An 18,221-nucleotide genomic window follows, 5' to 3' on the forward strand; every position below is an offset into this window, starting at 1 on the left:
ACTCACTGTCATATTCAAAGAACCAAACTGAGATGATCTGAACTTTGGGACATAATGGATTATGCTGCTGGATGTAAACATCAGACGATGGCTAGACTGTCATCATAAATCCCTAATGTTATAGATTAGGTTTTCTYACTCAGCTGATTGTTTCATAAGGAAGTCTAGAAGTGATATCAGACACATTTTTGTGGATTTGATCTTAATCTTCTAAGGTAAARCAAAACAAGATTCTCGAAAAAGCAAAGGAATGTGCAACAGCTGCAGGACATCATATACGAACAGAAGAACATTTCACTGTATATCCTGTGATTCTTATCATATAATAACAACCTAAATTTGATACGCTCCAAACATATGTACTCAGGCCATCAGATCCGGACATTTACAAGCCGATTCCCAACTGCAATTCTCTTGTTTAACGACCAGCATCATATGACCTCCTTCCTTCCTAAAGAACTGTCTTTTCTCTTTAAAAACTCTTAATACCATAAGGATGACCTCCTAAATCTCCCATCAATCTTTTTATACAAATATCTTTCTCTATCCACGTTCTTTGAAGAATAAGGAGGCAAAGAGAGCCATTGTTGTGAAATTCCACGGATGAAATAAACCTAGTGCCAAACCTCAGAAATCCTTGACTCGAGCAAGGAATGCATAAAGATCCAGCTCTAGTTCGCTACGTTGTATTTCCTTTTTACTTCCTCTTCCCTCTTTCTGTACAGACAGTCTTTAAATGTGCTGCCAGGAGTTTGATAGTTTCTTCTCCCACATCCCTGGTTCTTCTTGGTGAAGTTCCTCCCTCGTTCGAAGTCATTTTTCTTTCTAACTGTCGCTTTGCACAGCCAAACNCAAAACAAGATTCTCGAAAAAGCAAAGGAATGTGCAACAGCTGCAGGACATCATATACGAACAGAAGAACATTTCACTGTATATCCTGTGATTCTTATCATATAATAACAACCTAAATTTGATACGCTCCAAACATATGTACTCAGGCCATCAGATCCGGACATTTACAAGCCGATTCCCAACTGCAATTCTCTTGTTTAACGACCAGCATCATATGACCTCCTTCCTTCCTAAAGAACTGTCTTTTCTCTTTAAAAACTCTAATACCATAAGGATGACCTCCTAAATCTCCCATCAATCTTTTTATACAAATATCTTTCTCTATCCACGTTCTTTGAAGAATAAGGAGGCAAAGAGAGCCATTGTTGTGAAATTCCACGGATGAAATAAACCTAGTGCCAAACCTCAGAAATCCTTGACTCGAGCAAGGAATGCATAAAGATCCAGCTCTAGTTCGCTACGTTGTATTTCCTTTTTACTTCCTCTTCCCTCTTTCTGTACAGACAGTCTTTAAATGTGCTGCCAGGAGTTTGATAGTTTCTTCTCCCACATCCCTGGTTCTTCTTGGTGAAGTTCCTCCCTCGTTCGAAGTCATTTTTCTTTCTAACTGTCGCTTTGCACAGCCAAACCACATCTAACAGTGTTTTTCTTATTCATTTGTTGTTGGTTTTTTTGAGACATGCTAAAGACATTTCTCTCACAAAGGAATTCTTTGTGAAACAATCAGCAGGTGATCGAGTATGCACAGACATCAAAGTCATCACAATAAAAATTATTGGAGAAAGGCAAGATCTCTGCTATAAAACTGTATGTACAGAGTAAGGTTACATCGAAGCTTAATACTATTTTTGTCTTGCTTTTGTTTCAATTTTCAGTTTCTTTCTCAATGTGTGTGAACCATCTGTAGAACAGCTTGATTGCAGATAATGAAGACACACATTGGGCTGATCAGAACATTTGTCAGAATTTCTGCAGTGATTTATTTTGAGACTGAAAGCATTCAGAACAGAAAGCAGAATATTCTGCTTCATCGTTATCTCATGAGTTTCTGATTAGTATTTTTTCTTTGTTCAAAATGTGTTTAAAACTCTGAATCAATTTGGTTTTACACTATTCCATCACAGATAAACTGTGGTAATTACATTGATTGACTGGGACTTGAAAATTACATTTATTTTTCTGTTTTTATATTTGGGTCCTCTTAAAGCTCAATACACTGAAGCCCCTTGAAGCTTTTCATTGCAATTTAGGACATGCCTGCAATTTTGAAATCAAGCTAGATGAATTTGATACCAACAGAAGACATTTGAGGCTACTGTATTTTTCAATTACCTGATAASAAAAATGTTATCAGGTAAGCAAACCTTTTAAAATGTAAAAGGTTTGCACAAGCAAATGTGTGTTGCCCCTCCCCTCATTCTAATATATAAACAATTACAAACTATATCTCTAGTAGCTGACATTGAGTAAAAGTTTATATTCATGGTTTATACTGCAAGTGGATCCGCAATGTGTCTTCCATTAGCTGTTCTTTTGTGTCATAGAAAAAAAAAAGAGCGTCCATTTTCAGTGTGTAGTTGTGTTAGTGCAGATGAGTTCAAAGAAATGACAAACAATTTATTGGTATGAGGATAAAGGTCAGCTGGGTTTAAAAATCAAGTATCAAAAAGACGATGCAACTGAGAACAATAAGGTCATTTAGAAAAGCTTTAAAACCTTCTTTAGCAAGCTTCATAATCCGTGTTGTTAGTCAGGGTATTCTCCTCAATGTGAATATATATTAGATTTGAAGAAGGCTTATCACCACTAAGAGGCCTGCATGTGCTAGGAATTTTAAACACCAACCCAATGTTTGAGCRATCAGCTCCTTTATCAGTACTTAGCAAACACAGAGTTAAATTACATGGCAGCACACACATAAAAACACAAAGCATGCACCTTAACATTGTGCCCATGGTTCAAAACAGACACACACACACAGACCTCGTGCTCTCTAACAAATATCTCAGACTGCAGCTGCACACCTTCCATCAACCCTGAGAGTTTACAAGGATTAGGTATGTCAGGGCACCAGCCCCATCCGTCTGCTAGTTTTTCTCAGATACACACGCACGCATGCACACGGACACACACACACACACAACTATAGATGCCAAAGCTGTTAAAAGCTGGATTAAGTGTTTCCCTGGGAAGGAGCAGTGTGTCCTGGCTGGCCTGTCAAGGTGCTGTCAGATAGTTTGCCTCCTCTCTCCTCCATTGCCCTCCACTTGCAGTCATAAGTATATGCTAACAACACAGTAACTGTGATCCACACATGAATAGAGTTRGTGAGATGAAACTGCAGTTGAACTTTGCCACACAGGGTTTGTTACAAGGAAGCATGAGAGCATCATATTTGGACTGATACATGTTGAAAACTCATTTTAACTACTATATTGATGTAACAWTGTGTCACAGTTTTTGTATTGATTACTTTAAACACTTAAAATATCTTCACAAGTTAAATTCCTTCAAAGTTTTGTCACTTTTGTGACCACAATTTTAAATTTGTTGGAAAATACCATCAAAAAGTATGATAAAAGGTGAATTATCTCCTAAGTTTCATGTCTTTTCCAGTCTAGCAGATGTTGTCTCTATCAGGTATTCCAGTATTGCCATGTATTTGTCTCCATTCATCACTCCAAAAAATATGACAAGCTCTCATGTTCAAGAAGTTGAAAACATTCCAACAACATGACACTTCCACTAGCATGTTTCAGTGTTTGGGGCAATGTTTAGCATTGGTCTTTCTTTTTTTGTTTTTTTTTTAGATTTTATTGGCTCTAGTGGCCTTTATTTGATAGTTAGTTGACAGCAAAGTGGGTAATGAGAGAAGGGGAAGACATGTGGCAAAGGTCGCCAGGCCAGGAATCAAACCTGCGACAGCCGCGTCGAGGACTAAGGCCTCCATATGTGGGTTGTCCTTAACCTCTGCGCCACCACAGCACACCCTAGCATTAGTCTTTCTTAACTCATAGCTTTTTGCATCATGGACAAAAACTTTGAATTTGATCTCATGTTGCCAAAGCAGCTTTCTTACATGTTTGTGTCCCTGACACTTCCTAAAGCTTTCCCTCAACATTGTGTTTCTGCTTGCCACTCACCCTCGAAGATCCTCAGACATATTGTCTTACCTGAGATGTGGTTTTCAGAAGCCCCTCTAGTGTTACGATGRGCCTTCCGACCTCTTTTCTGATTGATGCTCTCCTCACCCAGCAAGTCAGTTTAGGTAGAAGGCCATGTCTTGATAGGTTTGCAGATGTGCTGTACTTCTTTCTTCAGATGATTTATTGTACAGTTGAACGTTTGGGATATCGTTGCATAACCAAACACTGACCTGTCTTCTGTGTTCTTTGAGCATCACAAAGCTGTTTACTTTTTTTTTTTTTYYCCTCTGAGGCTTTTAAATAATGGCTATTGTTTAATACTGAGATATAAATTGCACACATGAACTCTGGTTACTCAATTGGTTACACTTGCACAGTATGTCTTATAGGGTTACCACAGTAAACCGTAGGCCGTCCCACTTCTCAGGTGTTTATTTGCAAAAAGAAAGTTCATTTAATTTCACATGTATGAGGTACATACCCTGCACTGCCTACTTTTCTACAGTATCATTATGAGAAAATATGTAAAAGTTAAAATGGTAACAACATGTTAAAAGTCACAGTACCAACAATCAGCTATCATTATCCACTGCCTCCRATTGTTGTGTGTTATTTTCTAACGTGAAATACACCAATTGTCAGTTCTGAAAGCCGTTATACATTCTATGCTGTGTCACTTTTACAGTTTTGCCTTAGACAGAAAAAGAGAGTGACAGGAATTTAAGTGCTTGGCGATAGACATTAAGAGAGAGATAGAAGAGGGGTGTGGAAAAAAAAAACAGGGAGGAGAGGAACTTGAAGCTGCCTCCAAGCGACCCAGACTCAGTAAATCATTACCACCATAAACCACAGAGCCAATAAAAAGCACAGCCTCACCCCGCTGTAGGAGCCAAAGGGAGAGGAGAAGGAAAGGAGGCGCATGGGGGTATAGAAACAGATTCTGCCCATCTGGATTCATTACAGGAGAAAAAATAACTTCCCGCAGAAATACACACAAGCATACATATGCACACTCAGACGCATTCTGTGGCCATATAATCATAATCAAGAGAGGCTTGAACATTTCAAAGACAAACATGTTTTTTCCTGTGGTCTAATAAAATTAAAAGTCGATGCCTCAGATGCTGAGTTGGGCCCGAAGCTGCCTGGCAATTAGAGAGCAGTAAAAAGGGAAATAAGAGAGGGAGTGAGAAGACAGAGGGAGCGAGAGAAAGAAGGCAAAAGAGAGAGAGATAGAAATAGAGTAGCAGACCGAGGGAGGAAAGCAATGCTTGATAAAGGCMGAGATGTGTAGAATCACTAGATTGGGACCATGTGAACTCCCTGAGGCAAGGCGATGCATGGGTGAAGGTTTGGCAAGGAACATTGGCAAGGAGAAGAGAGCAACAAACCAAAAGAGACGAGGACAGTGGAGGGAGACAAGGAAGTAAAAGGTTCACAATGTTTCCACAGAAAAATATCACAGGCCCTCCAAAAATGTGTTGGAGGAATAGAAACTGTGGTAAAATCTGACAGACAAACTATGACATTTGGGCTAAAGTTGGTCTATGAGACTATGGATATCTTTTACTGTACTTTATAATACAATGAGSGACTTATTTAGTCAGCTAGTTGCGGGATCTTTGGTTTTTTTTGTATTATTTGTCTGTCATTGTTTTTTGTTTTTCTAAAATGTATGGAGATAGATTTGAGTCTTGTTCATTTTATGTATTATTAAAGCTCCCTCAGTTGAAAGAATATTAATATAAAAGAATTCAAGGTTTTTTATCTATCTATCTAGCTATCTTATCTATCTGTCTTGATTCTGTTCATGTTTCACCCTCACAATTCAGCAAACTGAATTAGGCTAATAGGAGCTACAGACAGTTTCCAGTATTCAGCACCAGGGCCTGAACTTCCATTGAACCTTMCATTAACAGAACCTTCTCTCTCCCTCCTACACCTTGTGTCTGTCTATGTCTCTGACCCAGCTCCCTCTCCAGTAACAGTGATCCGAAAGGAGAAGACGTCTCGAAACAGTGTCTCATTGTCCTGGCAGGAACCAGACAGACCCAACGGGATCATCCTGGACTATGAGATTAAATACTACGAAAAGGTTGGTGGAGAAAATAGTTAAAGGGTCATAATAACATAAACCTTTAGTCCATGTGTCTTCAAAGAAGGAAGGGTGATCTACAGAMCCTCTTTTGAGCTAGATTTAATTTTCAAAAATATGTTAAATGATTTTCCTTACTCAGAGCTGATGGAAGGAATTAAATGCATATAGCACATACTAGTAGGCTTTATAAAAAAGACATTCCACTGATGTTTATGAGTTTGTTTATTCTACTGCATTGACTCAAGTTTTCAGTGTACACCTGGAAGCCGTGTTTGACTGAGGTCAGATCCCATTCACACCACAAACGAACTTCTCTAAACTTTGGAACCGAACTGAGATCACCTCATCCAAACGATCTTGGTATGGTTGTTTTTCTCCATTCCCTAGTGTTATTGCTGTGGTCACTTCTATATAAATTAACTGTGCCAAAGAGGGAAACTAGCCAGCGTATGTTTAACAGAGCCTGGACACCTCAGGTATGAAAACACTCCTATATGGGGTTTCCCATGAAATGATGCCGACCAATTAGCTGCAAGAAGAAATGGTGTGTTGACCAGTTTTGAGCCTGCAGGTGTTGTTTTTGTGCACATTGCTTTAAAAATTATGCTTAGAAATGAAGAGTTTTCAAACACAATAAGATAGCCATGAAGCACCATGAGACATGATCATACCCCAGACACATTGCATGACTCTATGCACCCCATTAATACTCACAACATCACTGGAAAAAGAGAATGAAGCTCCAGCTATAAAAAAAAAAGAGTGTTACATCTAATCGAATTACATTTGTCAGACTTACTTTATTTAGGTTGGATTGGCTTTGATTAATTTTAACAAATTAGCTAAATTTTTTTCAAATTGGACCCCCTTTTTTTAATGCATATGGTGTGACTTGACTTTGACTCAGTATCATATCAAATAGCAATACGAACAATCTCTGCAAAAAAAATTTGAGATACAAATGTTATGTTCTTTTTTAGTGTTTGTGCTGATAGAAAGGTGTTCTGTATATCAACCATGTCAAAGACCACCACTTGATTCCAGCTTACAGAGATGAGATACTGATCAGAAAGCGACGGTGTCTTTGTCCATCCATTGGTACACAACAGTCTTTAACAGGATGCAATGACATAATATAATTAAAAAGACAGAGAGCTTCCCGAATGTAATCTTTTTGACAAGAGGAGTGACTCACTGAGGAAGTGGATGAAAGTGAAGCAGACAACACTGCAGACACAGCACAATTAGAGCAGGAAGTTATTCTTGAACAGTACTAGCTTTATTTAATGGAAGTATTTTAAGCTACATCCTTAGGGAGATTGTTGTGTCAGTGTTTAATTTTTTTTAATATAGTGATTTTTATTATTAATGTCTGAAAAAGGTTTAATGCTCAGCATTTTCCATACCTCCAAAGTTTAGCTAAATTCATAAAACCACATGTCAAGGAATGTGCTTTTTCTATTTTTTTTTTTTTATTAAATATTAAGCTGAATCTGTACTCATACTTTTCTAGGTCTTGTATCAGCACTTGAGTTTGGAAATATATTTGGCGCACTTCGGCACTYTCACTACCCAGCCAAATGGCTTTCAGCTCAAAGAGAGATCCTGCATTTTAATTCAAACTTTAAAACAACCAATTTCTTACCATATTTGTTTTTTTTTTTTGCGTGTCCTCCTTTAGTTTTTTTATTTCCTCTACTTATTCCCCTTCCATTGAACACATTTTYATTTTTCATCCTTCATTTCCGTCTTTTCCTTAATCTCTCATGCTGTTCTCCTCTGCAGTTAGCTCCTTAATGGAGACAAGTTTTATGGCAGACAGTAAATGCATCTGTGGGGCCCCTCATTTCTCTGTGAGGGAAATTAGTGCAGAACGAATTACACTGGCTTTCAGCGCCGATGCTGTGCTAGGTTGACATTTGATGGTGTAATTAGCCGTGGATGCAAGTTTAATCAGTCTGGCCTATTCTCTGTGTATTAATGCGTGTGTATGTGTGAGCATCAGTGTAACTCAGATCATATTGCTTGAATGCCAATGGTGGCCCTTTATGTCTTGATTATAAAGCTGACAGAAGCTCTTTGCTTCCTGAACTCTGTTCTCTTCTTTGATATATTTTCCTTAGATGTTAAAACAAGAACAAGTTAATGACAAAGGGTCAAATCTCTTTGCATGTCTAATTGTAAACTGGGATTGCTGAAATTCTAGCATACGCTCTGCCATGGCAAACGCTTGATAATTAAAAACAGAACTGTTATGGAGTTCAGAGGATAGACGGAATGGAGAATCTTGACACTTTTGCACCGAGTCCCAGTATTTGAAAACCTTCAGAAAAAATAAATATTCAACTCAAGGATTTTAATCCCTTGTCAAAAAGCTCTCCCTTCCAGAAACCAGAACTTAACCAACTAGACAAGACTCCTCCTAGATCTCTGAAAGAAAGAGGCCCCTTTGTGTAGCATCCAGATTCTCACCGAGCATACCAGCTATTAGGGCCCACAGTGCACACATCTGAACACAAAGTTTTCTTTGTAAAAATCATACTACAATTTAGCGTTGAAGTTTAWAGAAATGCAGAATTGAAAATCATATGTTTACATCTAATAAAAGGCAAAATCTTTTGTTTTCTTGTATTTAACATTAAATCAGGCTAAATGTAATAAGAAAGATCACTTCTTTTTGGCTCTAACAACCTTCAAATTCAGAAGAGTACATTGATTTTCTTCTAGAATTGCYTCTTAAACTGTGTGGTTGAGTAAAACATGCTAGGTATTCTTCAACAAGCTTCTTCTAATTGCTGGCTTGCATTTTTGCCCTTCCTTACTGCAGTTGGTACCGTTTTATTTTTGAAGTCATGTAAAGTCGTAATTGCTTCTTACAGTATAAATGGCCTTTTATTCCATGTCAGTTCAGGACATATTTTACTGTAGATAATGACACTCTCTTTCCAGCGTCAGTCAGCATCTGGTCTTTTGTTGATTTTCTAAGGTTGTTGTACACCTTTCCACCAAGACAAAGAATCCATCTCCTTCCTGAGTGCTATAATTGATACTTTGACTTGGGTAGAATTGGTAAACATATGGATATGGCACCTGAATAAATCAGGAAATTGTGCACAAGAATGAAACATATAATTTTGTCTGGTTTCTTTTGATTGTATCATGATGTCTCAGAGATTTGAAGGCTAATGTTTATCCAGAGACATGCCCCCATTTAAATCACATGTTTTGAATTAACCTATCAGAAGCTTGCAAAGCYAGAACATCATCATCTGGGCTTCTCTAAATRATTTAAAAACATATTACTTAAGGTAGCAGGATATTAGATAATTTTGAGCTGTGATTGGTAAATATTGTGATGTCATCAGGTACGATATGTGCGTATTTCCTTATTTCCTCTCTATTTTTTCTGATCACTCTGACATTTAGCATTTTGAGGAATGTCATGTGTGTCTGGTAAGAGCACCTGCTTCCGCCGGACTCTGCTCACCTGGCTAAATATTTCATCAGCATGTAAAATGCAAACTCATGACGCTGGGACTATACTGTTTTTGCCAGTGCTTATTCCACTCTAAGTTGTCCTTTGTGATAAGAATTTAGATTATCATAGCTGACCTAAAACATGAAAGGTTTTGTCTGAATTCATGTTATATTGTGAAAAAAGTCAAAATGTCTCTCTTTATAATTTACACAAATATGTAGTTTTACCTGTGTGTATATGGTCTTTAGAAAAAAAATAAACATAAGATAATATGAATAGAGAATAAGTAGCAAAATTCAAAATATATTAACATTATCACCACATATTTCATATGATAACCCAACACAAAGCAGGACTAATACAGATACCACAATTTYCAGACCTTCATTTGAATTTGAATTTGTGAGCCGTTTATCATTGCTTTTCCATTTCACAATGTTGCAATGTTAATGACTTATAAATCCCAGTACATTGCATTAAATAATGTGCTTCTAACTTGGTAAAATGTGGAAAAGTTAATCAAGTGAGAAAAATCATGAGAAACATTTACAAAATGCTCATTAAAGTGATTGATTGTTAATGGTACACCTGGCACAGCAAAGGACATAAATGAAACATTTCATAGGGATTTATTTTTTAAAGATGATCTATTTAACACATTTGCATTCCTGGTCTGCAGACACTTAATCAGGAATTTCTGCCATCAAACTTTAAAGCAGTATCCTTCTGGCCAAGCATCACTGTGTGACGTTTTAATTTCTAAAATAACTTCCAACCCTACGGACCTTACTTATATGTCACACAGTTATGGAACTACCAGCTCAAATGTCCTACGTGTCAGAGCCCTCGTGTTGTTCATTTCCTATCCCATACGTAGCAAGAGCTACACAGCTCTGGTGATATTCTTGGGAATTCCCAACCAGAGAGCTTCCCAGAAGAAAAGATGTGTTTCATCTTCAGGAGAGCTGTATGATCTATATGATCTGTCTGTCTTCCACTGGCGAAAAGGGGCACTCTGCAGCTACCAAGACATTCACAAGGGCACTTTGTGAAAACATAATTTGTGGGGGTAGACTTTGCRGACTGCTKCTGCACTTTTTATCATTCTAATCTAAAAAGCTGAGAGATAACTTGAAAACCAATCGAGTTGAAGCTGTTTAGTTAGTCTTAAGACTCCTTAAACAAAAGGAATGCCTGTTGAAACAGGTATTTACAAGACTTCTGTTTTGCATCCACGACTGYATGTGCACACATAGGAGCTGTAATTAGCTGCAGCTTTGTTTGGACTATCAAGGCAAAGCTGAACACAGGGGCCTTGTTAAAACCTAACAGGATTTTAGTGAAACGTCTATATTGTGCGATGCAAATAGTCTCCCGCCCTCTCTTGTTGTTTCATCACACCTGTGTTTTATTTTCAGGGGATCACATGTTGTCTCAATCACTGCCCTGTGACAGGCTGCCTAAGATTTATAGTCGTGATGAAAAGTCGTTCCAGTGCAGGTCTGGTGTATCAGTTTCCTCCTCAGACACGTACATGTTTGAAAAGCTTTGCGTACCATTAGAGCTCTTCCCCATGAAGAAGCGTGAAGCTTCCTCTGGACACTGAACACACAGGCTCGTGTGTTCAAGTCTGTGTGTCTTGAAGACCCTATGACGACTGCCTGTTCAAATAAACATCTGGCATTAAATTGGGTCAATAAAAAGAGTCTTTGACATGTTCTGGTCTCAACTGACTTTTACGAGTTTGTCAACATTTCCAAACATAACTCAGTTTTGGGATTGATGATGAAGTCATCTGCAATAGATTTTTATTAGGGTTAAAGTCAGGCTTGCGCTGTTTTTTATCTGTAAAACCATGTTTCACTGCTTAGAACTGGGTCGACAATGGTGTGTTTGCAATTTTGTGTTGGCTATGGACTGACAACATAATCTTAGATATAAAGAAAGTTAAAGAATTTCAACCTTTGGGGCATTACGAACTTTTTTTTTCCGATGTTGTTGTAAATAGTTTCAGTCTAAAGCGATTTTCTTTTCCTAACAGCTTCATTGAGTCTCGTCTTGTCCTTAAGAAAACTCAGTGAAATATACACATGGATATGTTGTATATCCTCTCTTTCTCATCCAACCTTTGCTCTGTTCTCTCTTTTTTTTTYCACCGTTCTTTCTTCCATTTCACATCTGGAAACAATGAATTGAATGCAGACCTGGTGTGTAAATCTACCTGTTGTCCTATCACTAGAGATCAGTAGGAAAGAAGTCATAAAATATAAAAAGGATAATTCATCAACTTGAGAAGGAAGCTGTCAAATCCTCTACCCTCCCTTTTCCTCTATACATGTGCATGTATTCAAAAATGTCTATGCACATGGTCTGTGCAGTACTAAACATTGTGTATTAAGTKAATTATCTTCCATTATGGCACCAACATAAAGAGCGAGAATATAGAACATTATTATTACAAATACAGAATTTCCAACCGTTTTCTACTGTCTTCCAGGAAGAGCAGGAGACCAGCTATACCATTCTTCGAGCTCGGGGTTGTAATGTGACCCTGAATGGTTTGAAGCCCAACACAGCCTACTTGCTCCAGATCAGAGCTCGCACTGCCGCTGGATATGGAGCCAGCAGCCCCAGCTTCCAGTTTGAAACCAGCCCTGACTGTAAGCTCAGCATGTGGAGGATTTTTTTTTTTTGACTGAAAATCTGTAGTGCTGTGCAAGAATACCTTTTTTTCAATTTCTTTTGCGTCACTACCACTAACAACATATAATTTTAAGTTACAGGCCAAATAAAGTAGTGTGTAATTTTGAGGTGAAAGCAAAAGGTTTAGTTGTTTTTTTTATTTATTTATTTTTGWACAAATAAAAGTCTTAAAAGTTTGGCAGACACATTTATGCAACCTCATTTACTCTGATACACCTAAGTAAAATCCAGWGAAACCAACCGTATATTTGATAATAAATAGTAATTTAATCGCCGCGTAAACCCAGCTGTTATTTGAAGGCCTTGAATATTTGTTAGAGAACATTGGAGAACAAGCAACATCATGAAGACCAAACATGAAATTTATTAAGTTGTGGAAAAGTAGTAAGCAGCGTTAGGTGATAAAACAAKACCAATCCAATCCACTATGTAATTTAAAGTCTAGAAAATATTTGCAAACCTACCAAGAAATGGCAGTACTAGTAAAAAATAAATCTGTTGGTTGTGTGCTCCATAAATCTGCCTCCAACAGGACAGCATTGTTACAGGAGAGCCCTGGGAAGCTCCGCTTGCAGTTTGACACAAGCCATGCAGGGGACAGAGTGAGCATGTTGAAGGAATAGCTATAAACAGGGTGTGCATCTTGGTTTCAACCCAAAATATAACATGAGGTGAAAAACTGAAACTAGAGATTGCCTTGAATACACAGTCTCTACAGTCAACCATGGTGATGCAGCGTCATGCTTTAGGCATCTGTAAGTCAGAGAATACACAGAGCTAAATGTAGGGCAGTTTCAGAAAAACAAGACAAACTTGCTAGAAGCTGAAAAAGACTTAAAACTTTGGTGGAGGTTCACCTTCCAACAAGAAAATATTACTGAACGTCCTTCTGGAACTGGAATGAGGTTTAGATCAAATCATACTGGTGTGTTTGCCGGCTCAGTTGGTGTCTACTGAAAATCTGTGGTAAGATTTCTACCCAGATTTTAAAAATAACAAAAGATATGGCARATTGAGTTGTTTTGTATAAAATGGGCAAGAATTTCAGTTTCTAGATGTGCGAAGGGTGAACCATTGTATTCAAGGTAGTTGTACAAAAAAATGACTAATGGAAACTAGATAAAAATGGTAATATATAGTGATAGTAAACTTTAGAATTTTTCAATTGTAAACGAATTAAATCCAAACATAATTTTCTTTCGCTGTATAACTGTTAGCTGGTGTTGGCCTCCAACAAAAACTCAAAACAAGAATACATCAACGTTTATGGTTGTGATGCAACAAAATATGAAAAGCTCTTCCACAATGTACTGCGTATGTTACTTTTTTCAGATGATATATGTGTTTTGATGTCCCTAAAACGCGTTGTGCTTGGTTCTCTTTCAGCAGCCTTCTCAATCTCCAGTGAGAACAGCCAGGTTGTCTTAATTGCCATTTCCTGCGCGGTGGCCATCATACTGCTCACCGTGCTGCTCTACGTCCTGATTGGAAGGTCTGTCCCCAATCAGTCATCTGGATTTTAAATTGCAGTCTCCTTCAATCACATCAATCTGTTTACTCTCTGTTTTCAGTTGGAAATGATTACTAATTGAATAAGTGTTTTTTAAATAATTTATTTACCTTATGCATTGCATACTACAAATTTATATTCAAAACATCTGCGCTCGAGCTATCCATATATTGTGTGTATTCGTGTGTGTGGTGGCTGCGAGCAGATGTGTGGCTCAAGTTGGCTGACAGGAGTCTTCAGACAGACCACACTGTAAATCCGTGGCACATTACAAGACTTACTTATCCTCACTAGGCTTATGAGAGCTGATTTCTCACACACACAAAGCTCTCACCAGCCTCCAGGCTGAGCCATTGGGTGAAGTCTTACTGGAAATTGTGGCTCTAGTTTGGATTTTTCTCTCTGAATTGGCAGGTTTTGTTGCCGCAGCAAATCCAAACATCCTGATGAGAAAAGACTTCACTTTGGCAACGGCCACCGTAAGTTTTTCATGTCGTTTTCTGTCATTTCACAAACTTGAAAATGTAGCTGCAGAATTACGGCTCGGACAACGCTGGCTCGAGGCCTGATGCTGCCGAGCTCAACTTGATTCCACGTTAACTATTTTAAATCTTAACAAAAACGGGGCCATGTTGAAAAGGATGTGTTTTTGTTATTATGAAAATGAGTTATTAATTTACAAAAGGGAAACGTTTTTTGTGTCCAAAAACAAGTTTAAGAATCTGTTACAGTTTCCTCTTTTTTCACCAGAATTAGCTTACAGTTAAGGATTTTAGCTTTAATAAAGTTTTATTTAATACCATTTGATAACAACTAAAATGAACTTTATTCAGTTTTTTTTTTTTTTTTTACATTTTGCTTCTTGTTCTTCTCAAAGAGTCTTAAAGCAACAATATTTATTTGACATCATTGTACCTTTAACCTTCTTCCAAGAATCAGCCACTAACTTCCCAGACACCAAACAGACTCTGCTACACTGTGAATAATTTGTTTGGGTCAGTTACTAAACATAAATTTTATCATGACAAGACTACTAAAACACAACACAAACACTGCAGGGTCACAGGGGGGGCTGGTGCTCTAGAAAACATTAAGATACCGCTTAAAATGCTCAGTTTCTCTGCTTTTACTTTTTATTGGTGAAMGTTTGAGTAAAATGAACATTGTTCTTTTATTCGATGAACTACTGACAACATGTTTCTGAAATGTGAAGGAAAAATGTAGTATTTATTTGCAGAAAATTAGAAATTGTCAAAATAATGAAAATGATGCAGCGCTTCATACCTCAAATACTGCAAAGAAAAACAAGTTTATATTCATTTAGAAACAACAATACCAATATTTTAACTCAGCAAGAGTTCATAAGTCAATATTTGGTGGAATAGCCAATGGGGCTCAGTGCAGTGGTCTCTTAATTTTTTCCAGAGCTGTATATATAGTGACCCTCTTCTGAAGTTAAAGACCTCTCCCTAAGTTACCTTTTTATATTTTTCTGATCCCTGATCCCTCCTCCTTATTTTTCCTGCAGTGCGCCTGCCAGGAATCAGGACGTATGTGGATCCCCACACGTATGAGGACCCGAGCCAGGCTGTTCATGAGTTTGCCAAGGAACTTGACGCCTCCTGCATTGCTATTGATAAAGTCGTGGGAGCAGGTAGGACACAGGGAACACATTGTTGCATTAGTCACACATGCAAGATGTGGGTTGTTTTGGACAGGTTTTTAGTAATACCAGACTATGTTGAATAATTAATATAATCATYTCCTCTGTTCTAATTAGACTTGTAAAAATATACGCCCTTTGTACTCACCAATATTTTTAATTGTAGCAATGTGTAATTTAGAAATTTCCTCATGACCCTGATTTCAGAATGACCTACTGAAGCAATTAAATGAAGATTAGTAATGCAGAAAAAGTTCTGAATATTACATCACCATTAATGCCATTTGTTTTCRTACTTCTTTATAATTAATCTRYGTGGCAMAAGAGTACTCTATGAGAAATAAATTAACTTCTACATGTATCAACATTTTCAAAGCAATGTCTGGATGAGTTATATTTGTGCTATATACAACAATAAGAAACATATTATGTTTTGGTTTAACTTCCATCTACCTTTCTACTTCTTACTTATAGTACAGGAAAACAGAAAGTAATGTGAGGCAACCGTCATCTACCCGTAAGCAAATACCATGGACCTTATTCTGGAAGTGAAACAAAATTCCTGTCTTGTTATTCTCCCCCCCCATTACTTCCCATATGGTAAAGCTGATAACTTGAGCAGGAGTGACRACTGAACAGTGATCAATTATGATTCATGTCGAGTTCAGTCAGAGTAGATATATTCAGCCTCTGGCACACAAGTTCAGACTACTTTCTAGAGTCCCATCAGACCTTCACACTGCAAAACCGATGGGATGACCTGGGAAAAAAGTACCTGACGAGACGCTGGACTGTAATCAGGAAAGCTGCTTTTATTTTAGAGGGCTGATTCAAGTTTTAATACTTTTAAAGAATTAAATCAAGAACCTACTTAATACTCTTCTCATTGAGTTAAACTTTACAGTCTCCAATAAATATGTGATGTAACTGTCAAATCTTTCCTTTGATGTTTTCAAGAACCTACTTAATACTCTTCTCATTGAGTTAAATCAAATTAAATCAAGAACCTACTTAATACTCTTCTCATTGAGTTAAACTTTACAGTCTCCAATAAATATGTGATGTAACTGTCAAATCTTTCCTTTGATGTTTTTTTTTTTAAAGTAAGTGAAGCTTGATTTTGGTATTTAGTTTTGTCAACTTAAAATGTGACCTTGAACCCCTAYATTTACCAAATGCAAACATTGCTGTCCATTAACTGTCTCCTACCTACTATCCAAATTTGAAACTTTAATGAGGACACAAAACCAAAACACATTAAACCTCCTATTTCTTCGACTCTGCCTCCTCAGCCCCTCTGATTGTTAAGTCGACTTTGATCTTGTTGGCAACTTGTGAATCTGTGTTATAAAGCAAGAACAACAGTCTTGCCAGTCCTCTTAGCTTGGTCAGACCTGAGCATCAAATCTAAACACCATGGTTCTCCTAAAACAGGAAAGGAGTGAGTGTTCCTAATTAAGCCTTATTAGAGCAGGATCCCCTTTCTGAGAGTGACCACATGAAGAAAGTGCCTATGCCTGTTTTTTTGTTTTTTTTTCTGTGCATAGCTGAAGGCCTGGGGAATGAAGCAAACCAGGAAAGAACAGGAACACTTTTTGGTATTTAGACAGGTTGTAATTATTCTGGTTTAAGTCATTCCAGACTGTTGCTTCATGTCCACTGTTTGACCCACACTCTCTGATCCAGAGCTGCTTTTGGATATAAGTGTACTGGATTAAGAAAAAGATCTGCACGTCTCAGCTCTGACATCACCCCACATAAACTTATTCAGGGCGTGCGTGCATTTAGGCTCAACACACATTCAAACACAACACAGAGAGGTATGACCAGACTACAGTAGTTGTATAGTCTAGCCAGGAGTCTGTCACATGGGCCTATGAAGTGGCTAGACTACCTAAAAAGCTTGCACTCCCTTACAAAAACATACACATTCTCCACAGACTTTCTCAGTTTATCTTAGGATGGACAAAACTCAGCCATCTCCTCAAGATCAAATAAAGCTCCATGAGCTCTTGAAATGTTGATAACACTGTTTAACTCCAGATGACCAAAAGTTTGAAAAATCATATTAGTGAAAAGACAGCCAGACAGATAGAAGTTAAATATTTATGACGATTGAAATCAAAAATGATATGCATTCAAACAAGTGATTTGTGTTGTGTCTATGTTATCTTAACTGTAGGTGAGTTTGGAGAAGTGTGCAGTGGTCGCCTAAAACTGCCCAGCAAGAAGGAGATCTGTGTGGCCATCAAGACTCTTAAAGGAGGTTACACAGACAAGCAGAGGCGGGACTTCCTTGCAGAAGCATCAATCATGGGACAGTTTGATCACCCCAACATCATCAGGCTGGAGGGTGTAGTGACACGCAGTAAGTGCATTCATAATCAACTTAAACATTTACAGACACAGAGAGACTTCTTTTCTCAGTCACTGCAGCAAAATAATTTTGTTCAATGAATATCTGAAGTGTCAGTCTCTAGCTATGTTGTCACACGAATTTAAAAGAAAACTTTTCACATGTTTCAAAAACGGGGAAAGAAGTAGATGCTGCAAACTAGTGTGGATCTCATGTCTCTGAAAAACCGAGAGAGTTCTCACCTCCAAGCTTTAGGTTTGGACCTCACTCTGGAAGGGAAACTTTGCTATGTGAGCTTAAAAAACCTTCTTGAGAACTTGAGTAAGTTATTTCAAATTGTACTGTTTCCATAAATCCTTTCTGATGCAATACTCCATGATGCACATAAAAAAGCATTGATGGAAACATGCAAAAT

The 18,221-nt window shown here is 37.7% G+C and overlaps 1 protein-coding gene across 1 annotated transcript in view; it reads left to right on the plus strand.

Moving 5' to 3' along the window:
• epha3 (eph receptor A3) overlaps positions 1 to 18,221 on the plus strand; it is a 110,528-nt gene that overhangs the window by 69,884 nt on the left and 22,423 nt on the right. The window contains exons 7-12 of the mRNA XM_017302419.1: positions 5,969 to 6,093; positions 12,072 to 12,234; positions 13,664 to 13,769; positions 14,202 to 14,266; positions 15,316 to 15,441; positions 17,633 to 17,818. Of these exons, the coding sequence (XP_017157908.1) occupies positions 5,969 to 6,093; positions 12,072 to 12,234; positions 13,664 to 13,769; positions 14,202 to 14,266; positions 15,316 to 15,441; positions 17,633 to 17,818 (771 nt within the window). The remainder of the gene's footprint in view (positions 1 to 5,968; positions 6,094 to 12,071; positions 12,235 to 13,663; positions 13,770 to 14,201; positions 14,267 to 15,315; positions 15,442 to 17,632; positions 17,819 to 18,221) is intronic.

The sequence above is a fragment of the Poecilia reticulata genome, linkage group LG2 (assembly GCF_000633615.1).
Source record: "Poecilia reticulata strain Guanapo linkage group LG2, Guppy_female_1.0+MT, whole genome shotgun sequence".
Lineage (NCBI taxonomy): Eukaryota > Metazoa > Chordata > Actinopteri > Cyprinodontiformes > Poeciliidae > Poecilia > Poecilia reticulata.